The sequence below is a fragment of the Sinohyriopsis cumingii genome, chromosome 1 (genome assembly GCF_028554795.1).
Source record: "Sinohyriopsis cumingii isolate HCF-2022 chromosome 1, ASM2855479v2, whole genome shotgun sequence".
In the NCBI taxonomy this organism is placed as follows: Eukaryota; Metazoa; Mollusca; class Bivalvia; order Unionida; family Unionidae; genus Sinohyriopsis; species Sinohyriopsis cumingii.
In genome coordinates, this window is record NC_142961.1 from 89,750,602 (window position 1) to 89,775,593 (window position 24,992).

General features: G+C 35.1%; 1 protein-coding gene across 1 annotated transcript; it reads right to left on the minus strand.

Moving 5' to 3' along the window:
* Window positions 1-12,097: 12,097 nt before the first annotated feature.
* On the minus strand, window positions 12,098-24,672 carry LOC149807318 (UDP-glucose 4-epimerase-like). Its single transcript, XM_089936676.1, has 9 exons — window positions 24,543-24,672; window positions 22,983-23,080; window positions 21,652-21,765; window positions 20,033-20,209; window positions 14,710-14,890; window positions 13,631-13,716; window positions 12,978-13,055; window positions 12,569-12,683; window positions 12,098-12,280 (listed from the first exon to the last, which is right to left on the minus strand). Exons 1-9 carry the CDS (start codon window positions 24,670-24,672, stop codon window positions 12,231-12,233), a joined length of 1,029 nt encoding a protein of 342 aa, XP_089792802.1. The 3' UTR covers window positions 12,098-12,230.
* Between the last annotated feature and the right edge of the window lie 320 nt (window positions 24,673-24,992).

Consider the following 24,992-nt stretch of genomic DNA (forward strand, 5'->3'; position numbering starts at 1 on the left):
ATAATGAAATAAGGTCACATTTGTTTAACATTGATATGCTAGAGTATATACAATGTCATTTGCCTCTTGCTATTGTATTGGAATTGGAGATTTAAAATGAAATTGGAGATACGAGATACTTGTCACAGACAACTAGTGACAATACTTGCTGGCTATTGCATAATCATCCATGCCATACATATATAAGAATTCTGTATACATTGAATATTTACCTTACTTGTGTTATATATATATATATATATATATATATATATATATATATATATATATATATATATATATATATATATATATATATATATATATATATATATATATATATATATATATATATAACTAAACTGTCACTGTAAACTGCAGATTAATAGAAAAATAAACATGCTCTAAATTGATAACATTGTGAATGAGAATATATAAACAAATTAGGACCTTAAGCGGCTACCCTATTCTGTCAACGTGCGGCAGCGGTAAATTACACCCACAAAATGTCCAAATAAAAATGGGGTGGTAATGGTCAGCGGAAATATAACATCAGCGTAAACATAACATTGTGTAAATACATCTAATTGTATACAATTTTATACCTTGTTTTGATACATTTAATTTGTTTTGTGCTTCTTTCAAGCCACATCTCTTCTGAATGTTAATACTCTGAGAAATCAGCTGACTGTAATGTGGTAATATAATTCGAATGATATTTTATTGTTGTTGTTGTTGTTGTGGGGTTTAACGCCATTTTTCAGCACGATAGGCTATACATGGCGGCCAGTATTAATGGTGGAGGAAGAACCCGGAAAACCCCGGAAAGAACCACCGACCCACGAGAAGCTACTGGCAAGCTTTCTCACATGCCAACATTGGCTGAATCTTAGACTCGAACCGCCGCAGACAGAGGTGAGATGGCAGTGATCCGTAACGAAGAGCGCTTTAGACCACTCGGCCACTCGGGGCCCCAATGATATTTTAAATAAGACGCCCCAAACATGCCGTTAAGTGGTATAACCTCTTGTTGCCAGGGTCAGGGGAGTAATGGTATTGTAAGAAATTCACGTGTCACAGCGCCATCTGTTGTCATAATGAGACATTTGTTTTATTCTAATATCCGTGATGCTAACTTGCAACGTGCTTGATGCTACGTTATAATCATGATTTCAGAAGGTGCAGTCTGTGTAACTTGTGATATAGCAAGTTTATAAACAGAATATACAAAACTTGTAATAACTGACGTAGAATTTGCCATACGACAAACTACAGAATCAATTCAGTAGTTGGCAAGATACAATGACGCAGAAGGAAGGTAGATCTAAGCACTTGCAAGCAGATATTTACAGCTTGCATCAATAAAGAATAAAAAATTCATGACTAGAATTATGAATGTAGCACTTGCAAGCAGCCATTGACAATAATGCAGAAGGAAAGTAGCACTTGCAAAGTGCCACGTACAATCTGCATCAATGAAGATTACATATACATTGATAGAATTATGAAAGTAGCACTTGCAAGCTGCCATTTACAATAATGCATCAAGAAAGAACAGAAACTACATACACAGAATTATGGCTGTAATCCTCCTTCATACCCCTGCACCAAACATTTTCTTTTAAAGAAGCAGTTGCAGACGGATATGAAAGTACTTTTTACATTTTTCCATAACCATAGCTCACTGAACTCAAATATGCTACCCAACCCACCAAATGGTGTAGTTCCAACAATACAGCATATTAAACTATCAACGAATATTAGTATACTGAATGATACCTATAGGTTACCAAATAATACATACTTTTTACTGAATCATACATATAGTTTACCAATGATTCGTACATTTTATAGATCGATACCTATCGCTTAGCAAATGATACATTAAGTTTACTTAATGAAACTTATAGTTTACCAAATGATATCGTTAGTTTACTGGATAATACCAGTAGTTTACCAAATGATGCCAATAGTTTAATAACTGATACCTTTAGTTTATCAACAAATATCAAAAGTTTAGCAGATGATACATATATTTTACTGGATGATACCTACAGCTTACCAACTGATACATATAGTTTACTGAACGATGCCTATAGTTTACCAAATTACACGTAGTTTGCTACATGATATCTATAGTTTACCAAATGATACTTAGTTTCTTCTATAGTATCTATAATTTAACAAACGGTACCTATAATTTACTGAATGATGCCTATAGTTTACGCAATGATACATGTAGTTTACCAAATGATGCCCTCATTTTAGTGGTTGATACCTACATTTCATGCCAGTAGTTGACGATATCTATAGTTTAACAAATGATGCCCTCATTTTAGTGGTTGATACCTACATTTCATGCCAGTAGTTGACGATATCTATAATTTACCAAATGATGCCCTCATTTTAGTGGTTGATACCTACATTTCATGCCAGTAGTTGACGATATCTATAATTTACCAAATGATGCCCTCATTTTAGTGGTTGATACCTACATTTCATGCCAGTAGTTGACGATATCTATAATTTACCAAATGATGCCCTCATTTTAGTGGTTGATACCTACATTTCATGCCAGTAGTTGACGATATCTATAGCTTAACAAATGATGCCCTCATTTTAGTGGTTGATACCTACATTTCATGCCAGTAGTTGACGATATCTATAGTTTAACAAATGATGCCCTCATTTTAGTGGTTGATACCTACATTTCATGCCAGTAGTTGACGATATCTATAGTTTAACAAATGACACCTATAGCTTACTGATACCTATAGTTTTCAAATGATATCAAAAGTTACCAAATAGTACCTATATTGTATTGGATTATACCTATAGTTAACCAAATGATACATACAGTTTACTGAATGATATGTATAGTTTACCAAATGGTACCTGTATTTTACTGGACGGTACATATAGTTTATCAAATGATACATGTAGTTTACTAAATGATATGTATAATTAACCAAATGATACATATGGTTTACTGGATGATACATATAGTTTACTGGACGATACCAATAGTTTGCCAAATGATACATATAGTGTAAAAATGGTACATGTAGCTTACTGAATGATACCTATAATTTACGAAGAATAATACTTAGAATTTATCTAATGATACCGTTCGTTTATCAATTGATACGTGTAGTTTAACACATGATACCTATAGATAACCGAATGATATCTATATTGTAAATGATAGCAAACGTTGACCAAAATGATATATGTAATTTATCAAATGATACATATATTTTACTGAATGACACATACAGTTTAGCAAATGATACTTATAATTTACTCTGTGATACCTTGAGTTTTCCAAATGACACCTTTAGTTTACCAAATGATACCTATAGTTTCAAGAATGATACCTTTTGTTTACCAAATGATACCTGTAGTTTACTGGATAAACCAATACTTTACCAAATGATATATACAGTGTACGAAATGATATCTATAGCTGACCAAGTGATACGTATAGTTTACTAAATGATACCTACAGTTTATTGAACGATACATATAGATTACTAAATGATACCAATAGTTTACTGGATGATACCTCTAGTTTACTAAATGATACCTACAGTTTATTGGATTATACATATAGTTTACTAAATGATATCTATAGTTTGCTGGATGATACCTCTAGTTTACTAAATGATACCAATAGTTTGCTGGATGATACCTCTAGTTTACTAAATGATACCTATAGTTTATTGGATTATACATATAGTTTACCAAATTATACCTATAGTTTGCTGGATGATACCTATAGTTTATCAATGATACCTATAGTTTACTGAATTATGCGTATAGTTACTCATTGATACTACTAGTTTTACAGAAAGTTACTCACTGATACTAATAGTTTTACAGAATATGTATTTAGAGTTGACCAAAGTATATTTACCCGAATGATATTTTTAATCCTATTAGTTAACTAATTGTTTTACTATTTTCAAACTAAATAAATCACTATGTACAAGCAATGTGCCTAATATCTACTCTCTACAAGAGATACCTAGAAGTTAGCAATAACTCCTCAAAAAAAAAAAATGAAAGTAAAAAATAATGATGAATTTAGGTCACTCCGGAATTTGAAACAACAGAAAAAATTATGAAAGCTCAACATAAAAGATTTGGAAAAGATTTGCCAAGATTGATAATCGAATAAAAACCGAAAAATCAAGCAAGTTGCTTCTAAGTGAATGAAAAGTTCAAGATGAACAACTCTCTATTTAATGAGCAAATTTTAAAATTTAGAGTTAATGCTAAACAATTTAAAACAAACGTAGAATGACGTAGAACAAATTGATGAAAATGTGGAACACATTGATAAGAATGTTAAAGAAGTTCATGAGAAAAAAATGCCGAACAGCTAAAAAAGACGGGACAGAAATAAATCAATGCAGAGGTGGCTTTACTTTATATTATTATCGTTGTCATCATAGCAGGTTTCATATATATTATTCACAAAATTGAAATCAAAACCTAAAGAAGTACAACCAACTTAATCCAAAAGAAGCAGATCTCTTTTCTTGACAGTGGGAATTATATTTCGAACGTAAAGGAATTTATTTAAAAATTACTGACTTTACTTAAGTGGATAAAGTGACACGCACACACGCACACACACACACACACACACACACACACATATATATATATATATATATATATATATATATATATATATATATATATATATATATATATATATATATATATATATATGTGAATAAAAGATGCAACAAGAAATGGAGAAAACAAATAAGAAAGAGTAATACGGGGGATAAAAACTACAGATATTCTAAATAAAAGTCTTATTAATTTCCTTAGGACATAATTTGTGCATCAATATGTCATTTTCTAATGTTGAATATTAATTCTCCTATGTTGGTTTAATTGGCCATTTTCTTACTTGTGTGTGTATATTTCCTTAACCAAAATATTTGCTTGATATAAGTCTTTAACTCTTCCATATCTTTACCTTGATAGTTCTGGCCCACATCAAGTTTCCTTAACCAAAATATTTGCTTGATATATCTTTACCTTGATAGTTCTGGCCCACATCAAGTTTCCTGAACCAAAATATTTACTTGATATGTAAGTCCTTAAACGGTTCCATATCTTTACCTTGATAGTTCTGGCCCACATCAAGTTTCCTGAACCAAAATATTTGCTTGATATATCTTTACCTTGATAGTTCTGGCCCACATCAAGTTTCCTGAACCAAAATATTTACTTGATATATCTTTACCTTGATAGTTCTGGCCCACATCAAGTTTCCTGAACCAAAATATTTGCTTGATATATCTTTACCTTGATAGTTCTGGCCCACATCAAGTTTCCTTAACCAAAATATTTGCTTGATATGTAAGTCCTTAAACGGTTCCATATCTTTACCTTGATAGTTCTGGCCCACATCAAGTTTCCTGAACCAAAATATTTGCTTGATATATCTTTACCTTGATAGTTCTGGCCCACATCAAGTTTCCTGAACCAAAATATTTGCTTGATATATCTTTACCTTGATAGTTCTGGCACACATCAAGTTTCCTGAACCAAAATATTTGCTTGATATATCTTTACCTTGATAGTTCTGGCCCACATCAAGTTTCCTGAACCAAAATATTTGCTTGATATATCTTTACCTTGATAGTTCTGGCCCACATCAAGTTTCCTGAACCAAAATATTTGCTTGATATGTAAGTCCTTAAACGGTTCCATATCTTTACCTTGACAGTTCTGGTCCACATCAAGTTCATATTAGAATCTAAGCTAAAGAAAAAGCATGAAGTGACTGGCGTGCGTGAGAACAAGAATCATGATGAGAAATCTAAGAAGTATATCGAAATGTTTTGCCCAGAAAAGCTTTAATTCAGAAGTGAGAAAAGTGGTTTTTTTTGTGTTTTCTGAATTATTTCTTGCAGTACTCATATTTTTGTGTCCTGCTGAAAGCCCGTATTGTATTGTAATTCATACTGCATTTTACCAAAGAAAAAGTTCATTCTCTTACGGTTTAGCTTTCGTATGATATTGCAATGATACACGCTAAAACAATAATAATTGTATTTTCATTAGAGTAAAAGAGCAAAAAGCCTTGTGGATCCTATCAGTAAAGGTCACTTAAAATGCATGAACGATTTTATATGCAGGTTGGCTAGGACTACTCTCCCTAAACGTTGACACCGAATAGTCGATGCCTAAGTGTGTTTTTGTATTCGTGATTGAAAATTTCGCAGTATTCTCAGTGCTGAAATATTAATTGTACATACCCCAAAGCATAAAAAACTTACTGTTGATTTAAAAAAAATTAATATCAGAAACTAAACTAACTGTTTATGCAGTCTTCGGTGGTGTGAAAGTAGAAATTTGAAGTGAACCACTAGACAAAAGAATAAATATTTCGATAGAACAAATGTTAATATTGGTTTTTTTTCTTCTCGAAACTCTATTTGCTTAAGAAAGATCACAATGGAAATTACCTTTTCGAACAATAAAGTAAAGCCTTACATCCATAGATTGTGATAATTTGGAGTTTGACACACGTAGATTTTTCATGCTTTCTATGAATGTTTTTAATTTAATTATAAACGATATTATAACCTTTTCAAAATTGTTGAAATAACTGGCCCTTAAAAACTTGTTTTACAACTTGCTGGATTCTCTCTCTCTGGTCACTGATCTCTAACTCTGATTTCTCTCTCTCTCTCTCTCTCTCTCTCTCTCTCTCTGGTCACTGATCTCTAACTCTGATCTCTCTCTCTCTCTCTGGCCACTGATCTCTAACTCTGATTTCTCTCTCTCTCTCTCTCTCTCTCTCTCTCTGGTCACTGATCTCTAACTCTGATTTCTCTGTCTCTCTCTCTCTCTCTCACTCTCTGGTCACTGATCTCTACCTCTGATTTCTCTCTCTCTCTCTTTCTCTGGTCACTGATCTCTAACTCTGATTTCTCTCTCTCTCTCTCTTTCTGGTCACTGATCTCTAACTCTGATTTCTCTCTCTCTCTCTCTGGTCACTGATTTCGAACTCTGATCTCTCTCTCTCTCGCTCTCTCTCTCTCTGGCCACTGATCTCTAACTCTGATTTCTCTCTCTCTCTCTCTCTCTGGTCACTGATCTCTAACTCTGATCTCACTCTCTCTCTCTCTCTCTGGCCACTGATCTCTAACTCTGATTTCTCTCTCTCTCTCTGGTCACTGATCTCTAACTCTGATTTCTCTCTCTCTCTGTCTCTCTCTCTCTCTCTCTCTCTGGTCACTGATCTCTAACTTTGATTTCTCTCTCTCTCTCTCTCACTCTCATCACTGATCTCTAGCTCTGATTTCTCTCTCTCTGGTCACTGATCTCTAACTCTGATTTCTCTCTCTGTCTCTGCCCACTGATCTCTAACTCTGATTTCTCTCTCTCTCAACTCTGATTTCTTTCTCTCTCTCTCTCTCTGGTCACTGATCTCTAACTCTGATTTCTCTCTCTCTCTCTCTCTCTGGTCAATGATCTCTAACTCTGATTTCTCTCTCTCTCTCTCTCTCTCTGGTCACTGATCTCTAACTCTGATTTCTCTCTCTCTCTCTCTCTCTCTGGTCACTGATCTCTAACTCTGATTTCTCTCTCTCTCTCTGTGTCTCTGGCCACTGATCTCTAACTCTGATTTCTCTCTCTCTCTCTCTGGTCACTGAACTCTAACTCTGATTTCTCTCTCTCTCTCTCACTCTCATCACTGATCTCTAACTCTGATTTCTGTCTCTGTCTCTCTCTCTCTCTCTCTCATCACTGATCTCTGACTCTGATGTCTCTCTCTCTCTCTCTCTCTGGTCACTGATCTCTAACTCTGATTTCTCTCTCTCTCTCTCTCTGGTCACTGATCTCTAACTCTGATTTCTCTCTCTCTCTCTCTCTGGTCACTGATCTCTAACTCTGATTTCTCTGTCTCTCTCTCTCTCTCTCTCTGGTCACTGATTTCTAACTCTGATTTCTCTCTCTCTCTCTCTGGTCACTGATCTCGAACTCTGATCTCTCTCTCTCTCTCTCTGGTCACTGATCTCTAACTCTGATCTCTCTCTCTCTCTCTCTCTCTCTGGTCACTGATCTCTAACTCTGATTTCTCTGTCTCTGTCTCTCTCTCTCTGGTCACTGATCTCTAGCTCTGATTTCTCTCTCTCTCTCTCTCTGGTCACTGATCTCTAACTCTGATTTCTCTCTCTCTCTCTCTGTCTCTCTCTCTGGTCACTGATCTCTAACTCTGATTTCTCTCTCTCTCTCCCTCTGGTCACTGATCTCTAACTCTGATTTCTCTCTCTCTCTCTCTGGTCACTGATCTCTAACTCTGATTTCTCTCTCTCTCTCTCTCTCTGGTCACTGATCTCTAACTCTGATTTCTCTGTCTCTCTCTCTCTCTCTGGTCACTGATCTCTAACTCTGATTTCTCTCTCTCTCTGGTCACTGATCTCTAACTCTGATTTCTCTCTCTCTCTGGTCAGTGATCTCGAACTCTGATCTCTCTCTCTCTCTCTCTCTCTCTCTCGCTCTCTCTCTCTCTGGCCACTGATCTCTAACTCTGATTTCTCTCTCTCTCTCTCTTTCAACTCTGATTTCTCTCTCTCTCTCTGGTCACTGATCTCTAACTCTGATTTCTCTGTCTCTCTCTCTCTGGTCACTGATCTCTAACTCTGATTTCTCTCTCTCTCTCTCTCAACTCTGATTTCTCTCTCTCTCTCTCTCTCTCTGGTCACTGATCTCTAACTCTGATTTCTCTGTCTCTCTCTCTGGTCACTGATCTCTAACTCTGATTTCTCTCTCTCTCTGGTCACTGATCTCTAACTCTGATCTCTCTCTCTCTCTCTCTCTCTCTCTCTCTCTCTCTGGTCACTGATCTCTAACTCTGATCTCTCTCTCTCTGGTCACTGATCTCTAACTCTGATCTCTCTCTCTCTCTCTCTCTCTCTCTCTCTCTCTCTCTCTCGGGTCATTGATCTCGAACTCTGATTTATCTCTATATCTAGCTGAAGAACAAGTTTCTTCCTAACGCTCGATTATGCTTAAATATTCAAGTGAGATGCATTTTTTTCTTCTGGAATAATGGATTAATTGATGACATGAGCGGTTCCATTACTCGAGTTTTTCAGCACGTAGTAATGATCCCTTATCTTTATATTTGACTGTTTTCTGAAAATAAAATAAGCCTATATTTTAAACATGATAATCGAGGGATTTTATTTTAAAACAAGTGTGTGTGTGTGTGTGTGTGTGTGTGTGTGTGTGTGTGTCAAAGCTTCCTGTGGCGAACTGGTCTTTTGTGAAAATAAATGTGGATGGTCAAGTCTTGGCTTAGTGATCCAGGTTTTGGTATGGCACAAAACGAGCTATATTTTCTTTTTCTTTTTAAATAAAAAATGGTAGAGGGTCACGCGTTGGTGAGCAAATTTTTTTCGAAACTTCTGAGAGTAATATCCAAGCTTATTTTGAAACATGTTTGATTAGAACTAAAAAGACCACGTTGCAGTGTAAAAATAGAGATATATATCATGCCTTATGTGAATTCTTTTGTAAAATTCGAGAACGGTCTTCACCAATTTAAAAATATGTATGCTATTTATTTTCGTTTTACAGTATCATCGAGCAAGATATAGCACACAAAAGCCGAACTAACATACAAGAAATAATTGTGCCGAAGGCAGACGTGGAATCTTTCTAATGTAATGCCAACTGTGTGTGTTGTAAACGTTTACCCATAATTAAATTTAGACACATTCCAACCGAGTTATGTTTTCTGTGCTGAATCTATCTACAAGAGATATAAACCAACTGAATTTGAGATACTGATTGTAGGAAAGCATCAGAGAATATGATTGGTAGGATTGCCAACTAGTGCACGAAGAATTAATACCTAACATGTAAAACCTATTATGTACTATCTATACTCGCTTATACGTCGAGTCCAACAGCAAACATTATAGCTACTGATCTGTCATAGCATCGTGAGTGACGTTTAATAGTTTTTTTGACAATGAGTTCTCTGAAAGTCTGTACGTGACATTTTGTGACAATCAGAAATATTTTTCAACGTCTAAATATACTTAGTCACTTGTTTGGCATAAACAATGCCCTTACTGTACACACTCAATAAAAGACACGTGGAATTTAACGCGATAGACGAATTTAACATACTCAAAGCAGCAGGCAAAACAAATCAATTTCAAAGCTAGAGGAAAAACGATAGACAGTACCGAAGCTACACGTGCTAAGTAAGACCTTATAAAGCCCAATAAGAAATAAGAAAATAAGCTTTGTAAAAGATAAATGAGTTAAGGAACCGAAACCGAAAGATAAACCGAAGTTGCCGAACACAAGATTTATTAAATAGCCTGGGTCATGATGCAATACTACACTTCAACAACTGAGTAGGGTAACATGTCGACAACGATCAAGTCCATGATGCACTTATCAAATCGCTGAACTGCAATGTGGTCATCAGGCCAGACCATTCTGCTCTCGACCATTGATGTCAAGGACGTCGCTTTCTTTTCCATCGTCATCTTTTTCGAGGCACGCTCTGCTCCGTCGTTCATGGACCTCTTGAGATACGTACCATGGAGCTCCTTGTGGCAGCTGGCCAGATGACCTTTCAAGCCTGAAACTGTATGAAGTCTTAGTTTATCGCTGCCAAGTGATAACAGTTTGTTGCATTCTTTGCACTGCGCCTTGCTTGCATCAGAATCGATTTTTGTGAAGTAATCCCACACTGCATTTTTCGACATTCTTTGCGGTGATTAACTAATCCGTTTATTATTAACTTCAATCTTCTACTTCACACAGATTAATTCACTACAGTTTAACTAATTGAAATTATCAATATTGTCAGACTTCGAAATCTCTGTATTCATCACGCGAGTAGGCTGAAATGCAATAGTGCCTAGAATTGAGTACCGCCGACTGACCGGCCGACAAGCAGAGTAATAGACGTAGCACTAGCGTTGCATTCTGAAAGTTAAAATAGATCTTCGGCTGATGACCGATAGTCAATATCAATATCAGAAGCAAACCGAAAGCTAACTTTTTGGCTTCGGCCGAAACAGAAACTATGCCGAAAGCGGCCATTTGCCAACTTTCGGCGCCGAAACCGAAACCGAATTTCGGTCGGCCCCTATTTAGTATACAACTTCTTGAGCGCAAACAGTTACACAAAATAGATAGGTCATTGGAAGAAACGGAAGAGGATATATAAATGTCCGACGTTACAATAGACTAATTAACTGTACATGGTTTATTGCCAAACAAACCCTGCCTTACCTAAGATATATAAGGCATCGTGTTTTTCAATGATTTGTTTGTTCTAAAATATGCAACGCCAATTGTCTTGTAAAAAAACTCACACTACATTGTATTTTCCATTCTTCTGATGGACGCATATATTTCTTTTTCGGCTTTAGTTGTGAAGCATATTGCTATGAATTAACCGCAACAACTGCAGCTGTGTCTAAATTTGTTAAGCTTTGCAATCATTGAATGAAAACCATTCAAGTACAAGTGATTTAGGTCCTAAATTATGTTCTAATTTAAATCCGTATTAATGGAGGCTGTTAAAAAGAAAAATACATATAACGTTATAAAGTATACATGTATCCGAATGTTGTTTTACTCTCCATGTTCTTGCTAAGACTTACTGCTTGCCTTTAGATTTGTAAGAAATTTAGTCTTTATCAACTAGGATAATAAAGAAAAAAAAGTAAAAAACGAATTCTATACAATGCTAAAAAGATAACTGTTTTCGGAGATAATGTAAAAAAAAAAATAGTAATTTTGTTGTACTTGTTTTCATTGTGTTATTTCGATATCTTGTCGTGCATTTTTTCCTACACGATGCAATTCAGCCAATACTCTTTCAAGTTGTTCGGTGTCGCAAGTGTGTGTAATTTCTGGGCCATTCTCTTTGAGGCTGTTTCCCATTAACGAAACAACTGATTCAGGGAAGCGGAAAACCATCACACACACACACACACACACATCTCCTCCTGGACTGATGTCTATGCGAGCTTGGCTGCATCGAACGCATTTCATTATACTCCGTCTTTTACTTGCACAATACAGCACAACAACCCATTTGAATGCTTCAGCTATATTTATTTGTGAATATCTCGTGGTATACGCCATTCAATATTTAAATTTTCTCACTGATGTTCAAATCAAAAGGAAAAATTACTGGTTTCCCACGAATATTATCTCCACTGAAATATCATCTTCTTTTAGTTATAATTGTTCGGATTCATTGATTGCCAACGCCATAGGTCCTCGCCTGAAAGAAAATATGACGTACTTATTACTGTCTTCGTATTCTCCATCTTCTTCAAATCGATTATTAAAATAAAATCCTAGTTCTTTCGATAAGGCCTCACTTTTAATTAGTCAACACGGACACCAAATGTAAAGTTTACATAGTAGATTAAGAAGACCAGATTGCATTAAACCAATAATCCTAATGAAAAGTACCCATAGGCATTGAACTTTTGTGGCTACTTAAACTTTCATCATCACTTAATTCGGTTGCTGTGAGTTACTTTTGTTTTACTAGAAAAGTACTTACACATATGTTGAAGACTTCGTTCCGCTTTCCAGTTCAGCTCCTTGTGAGCCAGAGAAGGATCTGCATAAAACGTGGGAAGGTCCCCCGCCCGTCTTTCAACAATTCTGTATGGGATCTAAAAGAAGAAACGATATATAGGAACTTTATTATTATAGTGAAAATAAATAATTGGAAAAAAAAGGAAACAAAAAATCTAGGGCAACAAAACGACGAATATGAAGACGTCAATGACAATGACGAAAGGTACGACAAAATTTTCAAACAAAAATATTCAGAACAATTTCTATCTACCTATGCTTCTTACAAGGTATTGACGTGAATTAAACTTGATTATTTATGTCATGTATCCCTTCTGTGATTTTGTATGGCAATAGAAAATATATTTCATCAAATCTTGATGAATACCAACCTTTTTGCCGCAAGTTTTCTCAAAGGCTTTTATCATCTCAAGAACAGAGTGAGGTTTGCCAGTGCCTAAATTGTACGTCTGAAATGAAAAAGTCGGAAAGACGATTTACAGAGATTCTCCATTACGCAGCTGGAAACCACTAAGAATGCTTAACAACGTTAGAATAACTGTTTCCTTGCAGTACACTCATCCGCATCAAAGAGAGGAGTAGAAAGTTATCGCAAAATTTAATTGGTGACAATGTTTAACAACAGCCCTGTAGGAAACAGATGACTGCATAAAGCAAGTCAATACAGTTAATGTATACAAAGCACAAAATGTGTGTGTGTGTGTGTGTGTGTGTGTGTTTCTCTGTGCGTGATATTTTGATAGTATGACTAGCTGTACTGCTTATTTGAACAGAGACATGCGCACTGTTTTACCAACTGAGAACATAACTAAGAACTGAAATGAAATGGTCGGTTTTCTTTCAAATATACATAAGACCATAGAAAGCGGCACAAAAAAAGTTATAGAATGTCGTTAAGTGATTTTTTTTAAGCGCATGAATAAAGCAACTGGGATAACAATTCAACGGGTAATAGAAAAATATTTGACTCAAACGGTTCTTTTCAAGCTTTTTGATAAATAAGGGGTAGAAACACTTATCCTACCTTTAAACCGCATTTTTCGTCTAACTTCTTCAAAGCTGCAATGTGACCACTTGCTAAGTCCACTACATGTAAATAGTCACGAACACCTGCGATATACATTTTGGGACATATAATAACACAATAATAAGAAGATGATACATTTCCAAAGTAGCACTGCACAAACTTAATAATTTCTAAATGAATGATGACTGAACAAAACTTTGTACGATTCCGTAATTACAAGCAAAAATTTATACTATTTTGATGAGCTACAGACAATCCAGTAGATGGTATTTATGCTGAATTGGCAATCCTAGCGGCAGATTATTGTCTGAAGCTGAAATTGATTATTCTAAGCCACAGTGAAGTCGCGGTTTATTGTAATTAGAAATACAGCTGTATGTTGATATCATAAGAATATTGGCATGCGGAATAGACATTAGGAATAACAAGCAAGCTGACACAATGAGACAAATATGTGCATGAAGAACTACGTGTTAAAACATCATGAAATGACTAATGTCCAATTTTAAGGAGAATGGGGTTAGATGATTTAATGATCAGAGATATAAAGTGCAGTTATGATACGCCAATGCAGAGATAAAGAATCTGATTGGTTCATTTTAACATGTGACAACTCTGGTCAAAATCATTGGATCACTGACAGCTTGAATAAACGATGCTAATATTTATTCTTCGAGTTCAATGGAACTTTAAATTTTCATTAAAGATTTGCCAACACAGTATTTCTGTAAATGGTGTACTGATGTCAAATCTTTACGTCTTTGTCAGAAAAAAAATTATTCACGAACATACACACAGATAATGACGATCGCTTAAACGTTGCCCACTGTTGATTGCGCATGCGTTAAATGTTGGCGTGAAAACACAGATTCGACTTACGGAAAAACACCTATATAAGTCCTTAACTACTGTCAAATAAGAATTTTTTTTTATATCGTCTTGAGCAACAGTATTCATATATGAATAAAATAACCAGTCTGCTGCTACAAGGGAAACATTAAAAACTAGACTTTAGTGTCATATCTGAATAGACAATAATCCAGATATTTAGATCCATGTGAAGCGGAAAGTCTTACCTGTTCCATCCGGCGTGTCGTAGTCCCCTCCCAGCACCAGAACTTCCCTGCGTGTCCCTATGGCCACTTGGGATATATTGGGCATTAGATTATGCGGATCCCCAATAGGGGCCTCTCCGATCATCCCAGAGGGATGGGCCCCTGCTGGGTTGAAGTAACGCAGTATTATCATGTTCCATTCCTAAGCGAAAACAGTGCCGTAAAGTAAATGTTTATTTAATGTAGTTTACAAACGATATTAATTATCGAAGTTCTCATGCTGCTGTTTTACAAGTCAATAGGCATATCTCCATTCAACGGAAATATATATTATCCCAGTTTTCAGCTCTCTCTCTCTCTCTCTCTCTCTGCAAATGATCTATTTTATACATCCTCCTATTATTGATAAACAAAACAGTAAATGGTGTTATTACGAGGAAAGAAACTGTTCCATTTTTAACGTGAAGAATATTATTTTTTAGTATCTATCGCCACGAACGTAGTTTTTATCGAATTGGTGGCGAATTTTAATAAGACGTTAGTTTAATAATGAGGTCTCCAATATTTAGAATAAAAGATGATTTATCAGTTGTTTTTGCTGATAAAGTGATCAGGTACAAGCGGAGCGATACGCGTGGTCGTCATTTCTCTAGACTGTCCATTAGGATTGCACAGCAGTACTCGTAAAAGTTGCTGTGTGCGGTTTATTGTACATTGAGTACCGGATCAGGTAAATAAATTGCACTGACTGTCATGTTTGTTTCTAATCTTTCTCAAAATTTTATTATTAGATCTGTTCTCAGCTTACTTAATTCAAATTCGCGTAGACCTTTTAGAGACTTATTGCTAGTGGTCATGCAACTTTCGGTAATACGAAAGACTAAAAAAAAACTCGACGAAAATCTGGCGGAAATATACAACAGAATCTACGTACGATCTGATCAAACACGTGATGACAGCGAAACGCCCACGAACGAGGATGACATTCAGTACTTAGCTAGCCCTAAAACGCTGCAAAGACCAATACATAAATAGGAATGCGGTCAAGGCCTCACCTGCAACTTTCGAAAAACAACAGTTTGTTTGGAGCAATGAAGGCTTTTTCAGATATAAATATCAGTCTTTCAGTCGTTTATCACAAGATTTGACATCTGCGGTTTTTGTAAAACTCGGAGCACGTCAGAAAGTCCATTTGACTGTCTTCCAGAAGAATACTTTACGGTTAATAAAATTTGGAGGAAAACAGAGACGTTCGGCAAAGGTGTTACTCTATGTGAAGTCAAAATTAGTAGACGAAAATATTGTGAAAAGAATTTACTTAGAATTAGAGGACTGTGTTTGTCTTCACGTTATAGGAAGCCATTTATATTTAGATAAAAATCTGATACTTTGTTTTGCATATTTATCACCACAAGGACCTCTGATGAGAATGGGGTCGAATTATTTGAAGAAAAAAATTCTTTAAAAAATAGTAACAGTCTATCCTGATGCATTTTCCTTTTGGCTGGGGGCCTCAACAATATAACTGGTAACCTTAGTGATTGTTTTAGAAAATGATGCTGCTGATTTTAAGTTAGGAAAAAATGCTTTTTATGACCTAGATGAGTTTGATATGGAAAGAAAATCGAAAGATTATGTTTGTAATGCATTCGGTATCACTGACTCATATATGCAAACATAGTCTATGCATGCAATAAGTGGTTTAATGCACCAAAAGCGACAGTGAAAATTCACATGCATCGAAAATGAAGGGACTAGCTTAGTTGACTGTATGATTGCTTCAACTGGCCTCTTTAGATATTTCTCAGGTTTTAAAACTGGCTCAAGGAGTGAATCTGTACACATCCATATCATATGCAAGTTCACTTTTCCACCTGACAACATTAGAAACATGCACATATTGGAGGGAATGTAAACTAGAAAAATGTTAACAGGTACAGATGAAATGAAGAAATTTATTAATTCATTCCAACCTGTACCAGTGGGTTAGAGGAAGCCGTGCAATGCGTCATTGCTATCTATTACAAGTTAGCCCAATGTATGTTTTTTGAGTATAATAAGTATAAGAAAACACAACCGTTTTGTTGAAAAAAGAACGTTTTTTTTTTATAAAAAAAGGCATAAAGCACATTCTCTCCATAAACTTAAATTTAACATTTCCATTCAAAGTCTGGCAGATTACAAAATAGTAGAAATAGGTTCAAAAATGAGATTCGCCTGAAAATAGAGAATTATAAACATAAAAAGAAAGAGGAATTAATAGAATCAGGGTCAGATTTCACAAAGTTTTGGAAGATGATCAAATAAATACCTGCTCGCAAAACATGCAGTAACAGTACAATCTTGTGTCTTTAATGGTATACATATTTCAGATCGTTGTTGTATCGTAGCGACTCAGAAATTAACCAGTCTTTATTTTATTACTGAAACCTCTGATGATATCTTTGAAACTCCTATGTCCGAAGCTGAAGTTCTCAAAAGTATCCGAACACTAAAATCAGGAAAGTCTGGTTGACCTGATGGAATAATAGCCGAAATGATATTAAAAAGACACGACTCCTAATATATGTCTTTATTTAGTCAAATTATTTAACTCAATTTTTTACATCGGGCACATTCCTTAAACAATGGGGCGAAAACATTATCTTCCCATTACAAGAAAATGCTCTTCAGATGACCCTAATAATTACAGGAGTATTTCTCTCATTGAGATCTTGAATACAAATTTGACCAGTATATTAAATGAACGCCTCATTTAGTTGCGCCAAGTAATATGAAAATAGAACAAGCTGAGACGGGATTCCGTGGTTCAGAAATACTTAAATAAAAAAGAGGTCGTTGTATTGTCTTTTTGTAGACTTTTCCAAGGCTTTTGCCTCTGTTAATCATGGAAATTTGTTTGAAGTTCTAGAAAAATCAACGTTCATGTGTGGAGATGAAAGTGCAATATACAGCATATTGGTATCCTACAAGGCTGCGTATTAAGACCTCTTCTTTTCAATATATTTACAAACGATTTAGCATCAGACCTCCGACAAAAATGTCATAATGGTATTTTTATTACATAGGAAATATTTGACATTATTGCGCTCTTGTATGCTGATGATTTTACAAATTGTTATAGTTGGTTCTTTACAGAGGCAAATAAATATTGTGGAGACATTTTGTGTAAACTGTGGAATATGTGTTAATTTAGATAAAACGAACATTATTGCATTCAGAAACTGAGGATTTCTGAGGAGTAACGAAAAGTGGTATTTAAATGGTAAACAAATCCAAACCATATCTGGGTATAAATACATGGTATTATGTTTCACCCCATAACTTATATGGGTGAAAGCAAATCAAGAACTTAGAATTCAAGCAGACAAGTCTCTACATATAGTGAGCATTATTCAATTAAAGTTAGGCAGATACTCCGAAACAGAAAGTTTCAAACTATTTGATGCTATCATGATCACAAATGTATTAACCTGTGCCGCTGAAATTTGGGGATATCAAGATTCACTTTATAACTGAAACGTTACATTATATGTTCTGCACAAGACTTCTAAACCTTCCGAGACATGCATACCCCCTTCTACCACGAGACCTTCCGAGACATACATACCCCCTTCTACCACGAGACCTTCCGAGACATGCATACCCCCTTTTACCACGAAACCTTCCGAGATATACATACCTCCTTCTACCACGAGGAGACTGTGACAAACTACATCTTTGTTTTAATTATTATTGTAAATGTATTAAGTATTGGATTAGGTTGATTAGAATGGGTAATGACGTATGTCCAAGACAATGCTAAAAGAAATCGATGAGCCGGGTAAAGTTACATGGATTTCGAAAGTTAAAGACATACGATTCAGATATGGACTGGACAATGGTTGGTTCGCTCAGGATGTAGGAGACGAAAAAGTATTTTTGTTGAATTTCAGACAACGTCTTAGGATTAGAATTCAGTCGTAAATAAATTACACAAGTCATATCACCATATTAAATTGTATTAAAAAATTATTCAGCTTTATACATTCGTTAATTTACCTATCCATCTACAAAATGATTATGTAGACTCCGTTGTTTCGCTCATAATTTGAATATAGAGGATGGACGGCATAAAGACCCCTCCCCACCAATCAACGTATATGTATTTCATGCGATAAATGGCAATGGAAGATGAATGTCACTTTGTTTTACAATGCCCTTTTTATGTAGATCTTTGAAACAGAGTCGTAACAAAAATGTTGTAGCAATAAACACCCATGTGAAGATATCTATTCGTTGATGGAGTCAAAGAGCCATGTCATAATAACTCGCACAATATTCAGCATTATACCGAATATATCAAATGTACACGTAAGTAAATTATTATTTTATTTTGTTTATTTTCTCTCTACCTATATTTAGTTATATAATGCTAGTTCTGTTTCATCGTCTAGATATGTTTCTATATTTTTTCTTCCCTTAAACCTCACTGTGTTAAATCTGTTTGTAACTTGGCGCTCTACATCATTGCAGTTGTGTTGTGTAACTGTAGTATTACGGAACTATGGCCTACATTACTAATAAACTATTGCCATTGTCACTATAATATGCAAGACCAGAGAGTGAGAATCTGGATCCAGTCACATACATGTTTGTTTAAAATGTATTTTCAGTAATATTTACCAAGTAATACTATATATCTTTTGGACTTCTTTATGCTTCCTATAGTAATTTATTTGCAAGTAAGGGATAAAAATATCCAGCATCGTGATATATGCATTTCGGTTCGTATATATTTTATATTGTCAGAATAGTCCCATAAATATAGTTTTATTGTAGAAATACCCTTCCGCATTCATGCATACTAGGTCATGTATTTTCTTATTTACAAGCCATTGTCTTTAATCGAGAATGAGATTGTTACAACATGGAGTTGTACAATCCAACTTGTTCGATATAAACAGCTTAAATACGATATAATTAATTTTCATACATATGAGCGTTTTACAGACACATGTAAACTGTGTACCAACTTTGCCCACTGCGCAGAGATCACCAAGGATTTAAAATTGTGACATACTTGGGAGGGGGCAGAGGCACTGGAACCCTAATTTTCCACTTAACTAGGATACATTTGCGTGAAAAATAGATAAAGTTTGTCAATTTAAGCAAAACAAACCACCATTAATAATAATTGAAGGGGTTGTTAATGGCGGGAGCCGATGACATACTGTCCACAAGGCAGAGATCAGAATGATAGAAAATAAGGACCCACTGTCTAAATAATGACATAGTGTCTTCGCAGGAAAGACAGAAACGTTTGTGGCGGCACAAAGACTGCCGAATGAGCCAAAGGACCTACTTTCTCCGCGGCGCAGAGGTCCCGAAGGATACATTCTATAAAGTACTTGGTCCTTCCATAGGGGTTGGTGCAGCCTCCGGTGGGATGTTTTTCATCGTAGGGGAGGTATTTGGGTTCTCCGTACACTGTGGCGGAACTAGAGAATATTAAATTGTACACCCCATGTTCTTTCATCACCTATAATAATAATAATAATAATAATAATAATAATAATAATAGTAATAATAAATAACAAGATAACGCAGCATGACGAAATAACCGTAATCGTACACCAGCAAATGTCTGAATATATATATACACACACACACATATATATATATATATATATATATATATATATATATATATATATATATATATATATATATATATATATATATATATATATATATATATATATATATATATATATATATATTCTCGGTTGCTTGAGTAATGTATAAGTAGATTGATCGCTTTACCAAACTTTCCAATTCAGCTTATTTTATTTTGTTCTTCTCCCGTTTAATTTATTCCTACTCTTTATGAAAGCACGTGTTAGCAACATAATTTTTAGGAATGTAGTCAAGATATCTCAAATATTGTCATTTGCTAGCTACTTAAAGCGAAGTAAAAACATAGAGCGAATACGTTATGCTTGATAATTATATCAAAAAGCCAGCAGAACAACTATCTGCAACAGGTACTTTTATTTTCAACACTATGTAAATGTTATTCAGTCCTTTGAAACGTGTGAATGGTTGCAGATTTGTCAAAGTTGGTAATTCCTATTGTGGATTTGTCAAAGCTATTACAAAGTCAACCTTTTGTTTCAAGCTTTACTGTTATTTTAGTCGATTACAAAATTGTGTATCCACAACAAATACCTAATTTATTCCTTCGTCATGTTGTACTATTTTACCCGTCTTGATTTTAAAAAAGCCACTGATTGTTATTTTGGTGTTATCGTCATTGAAAGTAATATTTAAATCTGCACATTGTATGAAAAAGTTGGAGTATATCTTTATATCTAAATCAATATATGAACAACTGATTCTCCTGAATGCTATTTTGTCCCACAACTAGATTTTCCACACCTTTATCCAACCCTAACATGGAAAGAAATATCCATTATCTTCTGATACTGATGCTGTAGCTTTCATGATAAATGAAATATTTCTATCACCTCTCTAAAAGCATTAAATTCAGTATGTTGTTGCGTTGTCATTATTTATGATGTGAATAAATTTCAAATTAATGATCGATTCACTGTATTCCTCAGCTAAATGCCGAACAGTTGTGTAAGTTATTGAACGTTCGGTACACATGATCTGCATAATCATTCGCTTTAATCAGATATGGTGATTGTATGACCTTTAACCTGTGCCATCAAAACATAAAATAAAATATTATAATAATCAAAATAAATTATAAATAATAATAAAGGCATTATCTTCCGAGTGGAACTTATCAATCGTCTCAGTCTTGTGTACAATGGCAAGAGGGTATTAACGGATTTCTAGGCTGGATTAAGCGAAACGGATGATTGAGGGATTAATTACCTATTGTACAGAACACACATACCATCTCGAAATTAACGTACTTTGAGTTCCACTGATTATTAACGAGAGGCCACTTACATCCAGGAGGTTAATTGTTCCGATGAGATTCTGGCGATAGTATATAAGCGGAATCTCGACCGACATGCCCACTGCCTTCAAACTGGCGAAGTGGATCACACCACTAATTTTGTGCTGGAAGCAAAATAAATTAAGTAGTTGATCAGGTATTAAACAGTAAAAGGTTCTGATACGCATTTACGATCTCTTCTTCTATTACAACCCACACACAACCGCCACTATCCCCAATCAATATCCCTCTTCTCGTATTTTCCCCCGTCTCCAAAAGCGTGGTTGTGAGTAAATCATTTTTAAAAAAGGTTCACATTTTAAATTACAGGTCATATCTAATCCGTGAATTGAATTAAGGAAATATTTGCCTTTACCCCGCCCCCAATCCAAATTAAAACGGAATTAAATTTTTTTTGAACGGACTCGGTTTCCATGTGTTTAAAGGTATAGCCCATTAAACGTTAGAAAATCCATCCACTATTTGGATTCAGACAAAAGTCTAACATAAATATTTCAGAAAATGTGTGTGTGTGTGTGTGTGTGTGTGTGTGTTTCCGATGATCTTCTTGGCTATGGACACAATAGGTTTGGGTCTAAACATATTCATGCCACCTGAAGTACAATCGGGATTATGCAAGACCTTGTCTTATAGGTGAGAATATGGGAGTGAGTGAGAGTGAAGAGTAGTGGATATTGAGTGAGGATGAATGAGTGATTAGAGTCTGGAGTTCATATCTTAATTATTTTTCACCGACAAAAAAAGAGTGAGTTATACCCATATGAACTGTATTCTGTTCGACAATCACCTTTACAAAAATCAGATACTAAGAAGCCCAACTCCCACCCCATCCAAGTCTCTGCTATGAATTTTGATTAAAATAAAGATGCACATTTTAAATTAGATATCTAACGAGGATTCAGAACATTACGGTTTTACTGTTTGACTAGGTTTGCGCGACCAAAAAATAATGTTGATATTATCTGGCATTTCGTGTAAAGATATTAGAGAAAGTAAATGTTCACGCAGACTGAAGATAGAGTACTAAAATCAGAAATAATATAGACTTATTGCATTTATAACATACATTTTGGTGTGTATCACAAATGTCGAACGTATGCAAAAATTGCTCCTCGATAGATGACAGTAATAATGAGACATTAAGATGCAATTATTCCGTACGAATGTAATTGAAGGGAAAGTTCATACTTGAAAATAGGTAAAGATACCTGGTGCATTCTTACGACTTAAATATTTGATTTATGTTCCTACGGAAAATCTTATATGCTACAACAGCAAATTGCCACGAATAATTGAATCAATAAACTGTATAAAAATATACCTTAGAAAATATGTCTTCTACCCCTTTCTTGTTGCACAAATCACAGTTATAGGTGGGAATGGATTTTCCCGTCATCTCTTGTATTCTCGTTACGCTTCCTAAAAATGATATAGCTTTTATTAGGAATTTCAACGCTAATTACAAAAAGCCAGTCATGTTGAACAAATGTTGAATCTGAAAACTAATGAAAACCTTCGAATCATATGGGGGAGGGGGGCTGGTGGTAGTGGAGTGCGGGGTCACACACTTGAAAATATTATCAGATCGCTATTATTATTATTATTATTATTATTAGCAGTAGTAGTAGTAGATGTACCAGGCTGCATAATTGCTCGCAAACACCGAGTTTTCGGGATTAGTAGTTTCATTAATAGATAACATTCTGCGTAGTACAAAATCTAATTTTGGCAAGGTGTTCGTTCTACGTCATAATGACGTGATCGCATGAAAATCATCATTTCACTCATAATATGCAGGATCCTTTAGCCTTCTCACATCGATAAATTCATTTTTCTTTATGATTATTTTCATTTTAAAGTTTCGTTTTGTTATAGAATGTTTAGTTCGCGGAGACAAGTCGCCAAACTCTAAGGCAATCGTTTGGTAATCCCCAGCTTTGATACAACAAAAATGTCATTGCGTCTATATTATTGCTAGAAAAATGTATTTCCAATGTTCATGTAAGGACTGTGCCCATAACAAAAATGGCCATGTCGATAGCATGGTCTGAATATAACCTTACTTGGTCTTTGAGCCACACTAGTTGACGGCTGGCGTTGAGATAAAGGTTTTGTAACCTATGAAGAAATTTGCGTATTCATAACATCTCTAACGACAATGAAACCGGCTTTGTATCAAAATTGTGTCTTCTATTTATGAATATAGATTAAAAATAAAGGTTTTAAATAAATGTTAGCCAAAAAGAATAACGTTTTTTTTTTTTTTATAATTATGTTGCTGTTGAAACAAAATATCATTTAGTCTATTCGCGTTCATTGGTTCATGATTTCCTCATTTTAGCAATCGGTTTATCAAAACATTTTCCGAACATATTCAGGAGTAATGATTTAGCGCTTTGCAACGAAAACAGGTATTCTGGTATCAAAAACCACTCAGACTGACTTGGATATAGGGAAATAAGTGAAAATTAATTCTTAAAATATTCTTTCAAATCGGAGCATTTAATTTGCATTTGTTCCGGGTCATGTTTTTAGAGGCGTAAAAAGCTTTAAAAAAAAGACCATTATCAGGTTATTAACCGGTCGTAAATAATTTAAACCAGTATCAGGCTAATAACCTGCCATGAAATTATACCATAATTAGGCCATTAACCTGTCCTAAATTATTTAGACTAGTGTTAGGTTATTAACATGTCATAAACTATTTAGACAAGTATCAGGCTATTAGCCTGTCATAAACAATTTAGACCAGTTTCCATGACTTACAAACTTTAGTAGTTAAAATATGAACGTTTTCAAAATGCTGACAACGGTTGACGCTTTTCTCGCTTAAAGCTGAACTCTTCTGCACCTTTACAAGTCTCGATAAAACGAAATTTACCGAAGGTGGAGTTTGACAGGTTGTCCAATACCACTACGCTGTAGCCAGCTTCTAGAAGCTCCACTAGAGCGTGACTGCCTACGTAACCGGCTCCACCGGTTACGAGGATACAACCGTCCCGAACAGACATGTCTACAACAGAAAAATAACATGAAATGCATGCAAAATGTCGTTCAAAGTTGCAAAGTTTTGCGTAATCATTGGTACCCCAACCCCACCCCCTGACATACAACACTGGTTCTACACCTCTTATGTTCTAGGTTTGAGGTTCAAGTTCTCCTATCCACGATAAGAATTTTTTTTTCTATCCGAGTTAACCAGTTACTTTTATCATGAAGACAACTCAACACTACCAGCTGTGTCTTCCATCGTGCATCACAGATATTTAAACTCGCTGTACATGTACACTTAAAGCACACCGTATAAAACATGTTTGCTAAAATTGCAGCC

Excerpts from the sequence above, each read along its gene's own strand:
- LOC149807318 (XM_089936676.1), bottom strand. The coding sequence starts at position 24,672 with ATGTCTGTTCGGGACGGTTGTATCCTCGTAACCGGTGGAGCCGGTTAC. Across the intron at positions 23,081-24,542 it reads CCTGTCAAACTCCACCTTCG|GAAGCGTAACGAGAATACAA; the intron begins GTAAATTTCGTT and ends TATCATTTTTAG. Across the intron at positions 20,210-21,651 it reads GAACAATTAACCTCCTGGAT|GTGATGAAAGAACATGGGGT; the intron begins GTAAGTGGCCTC and ends TTATTATTATAG.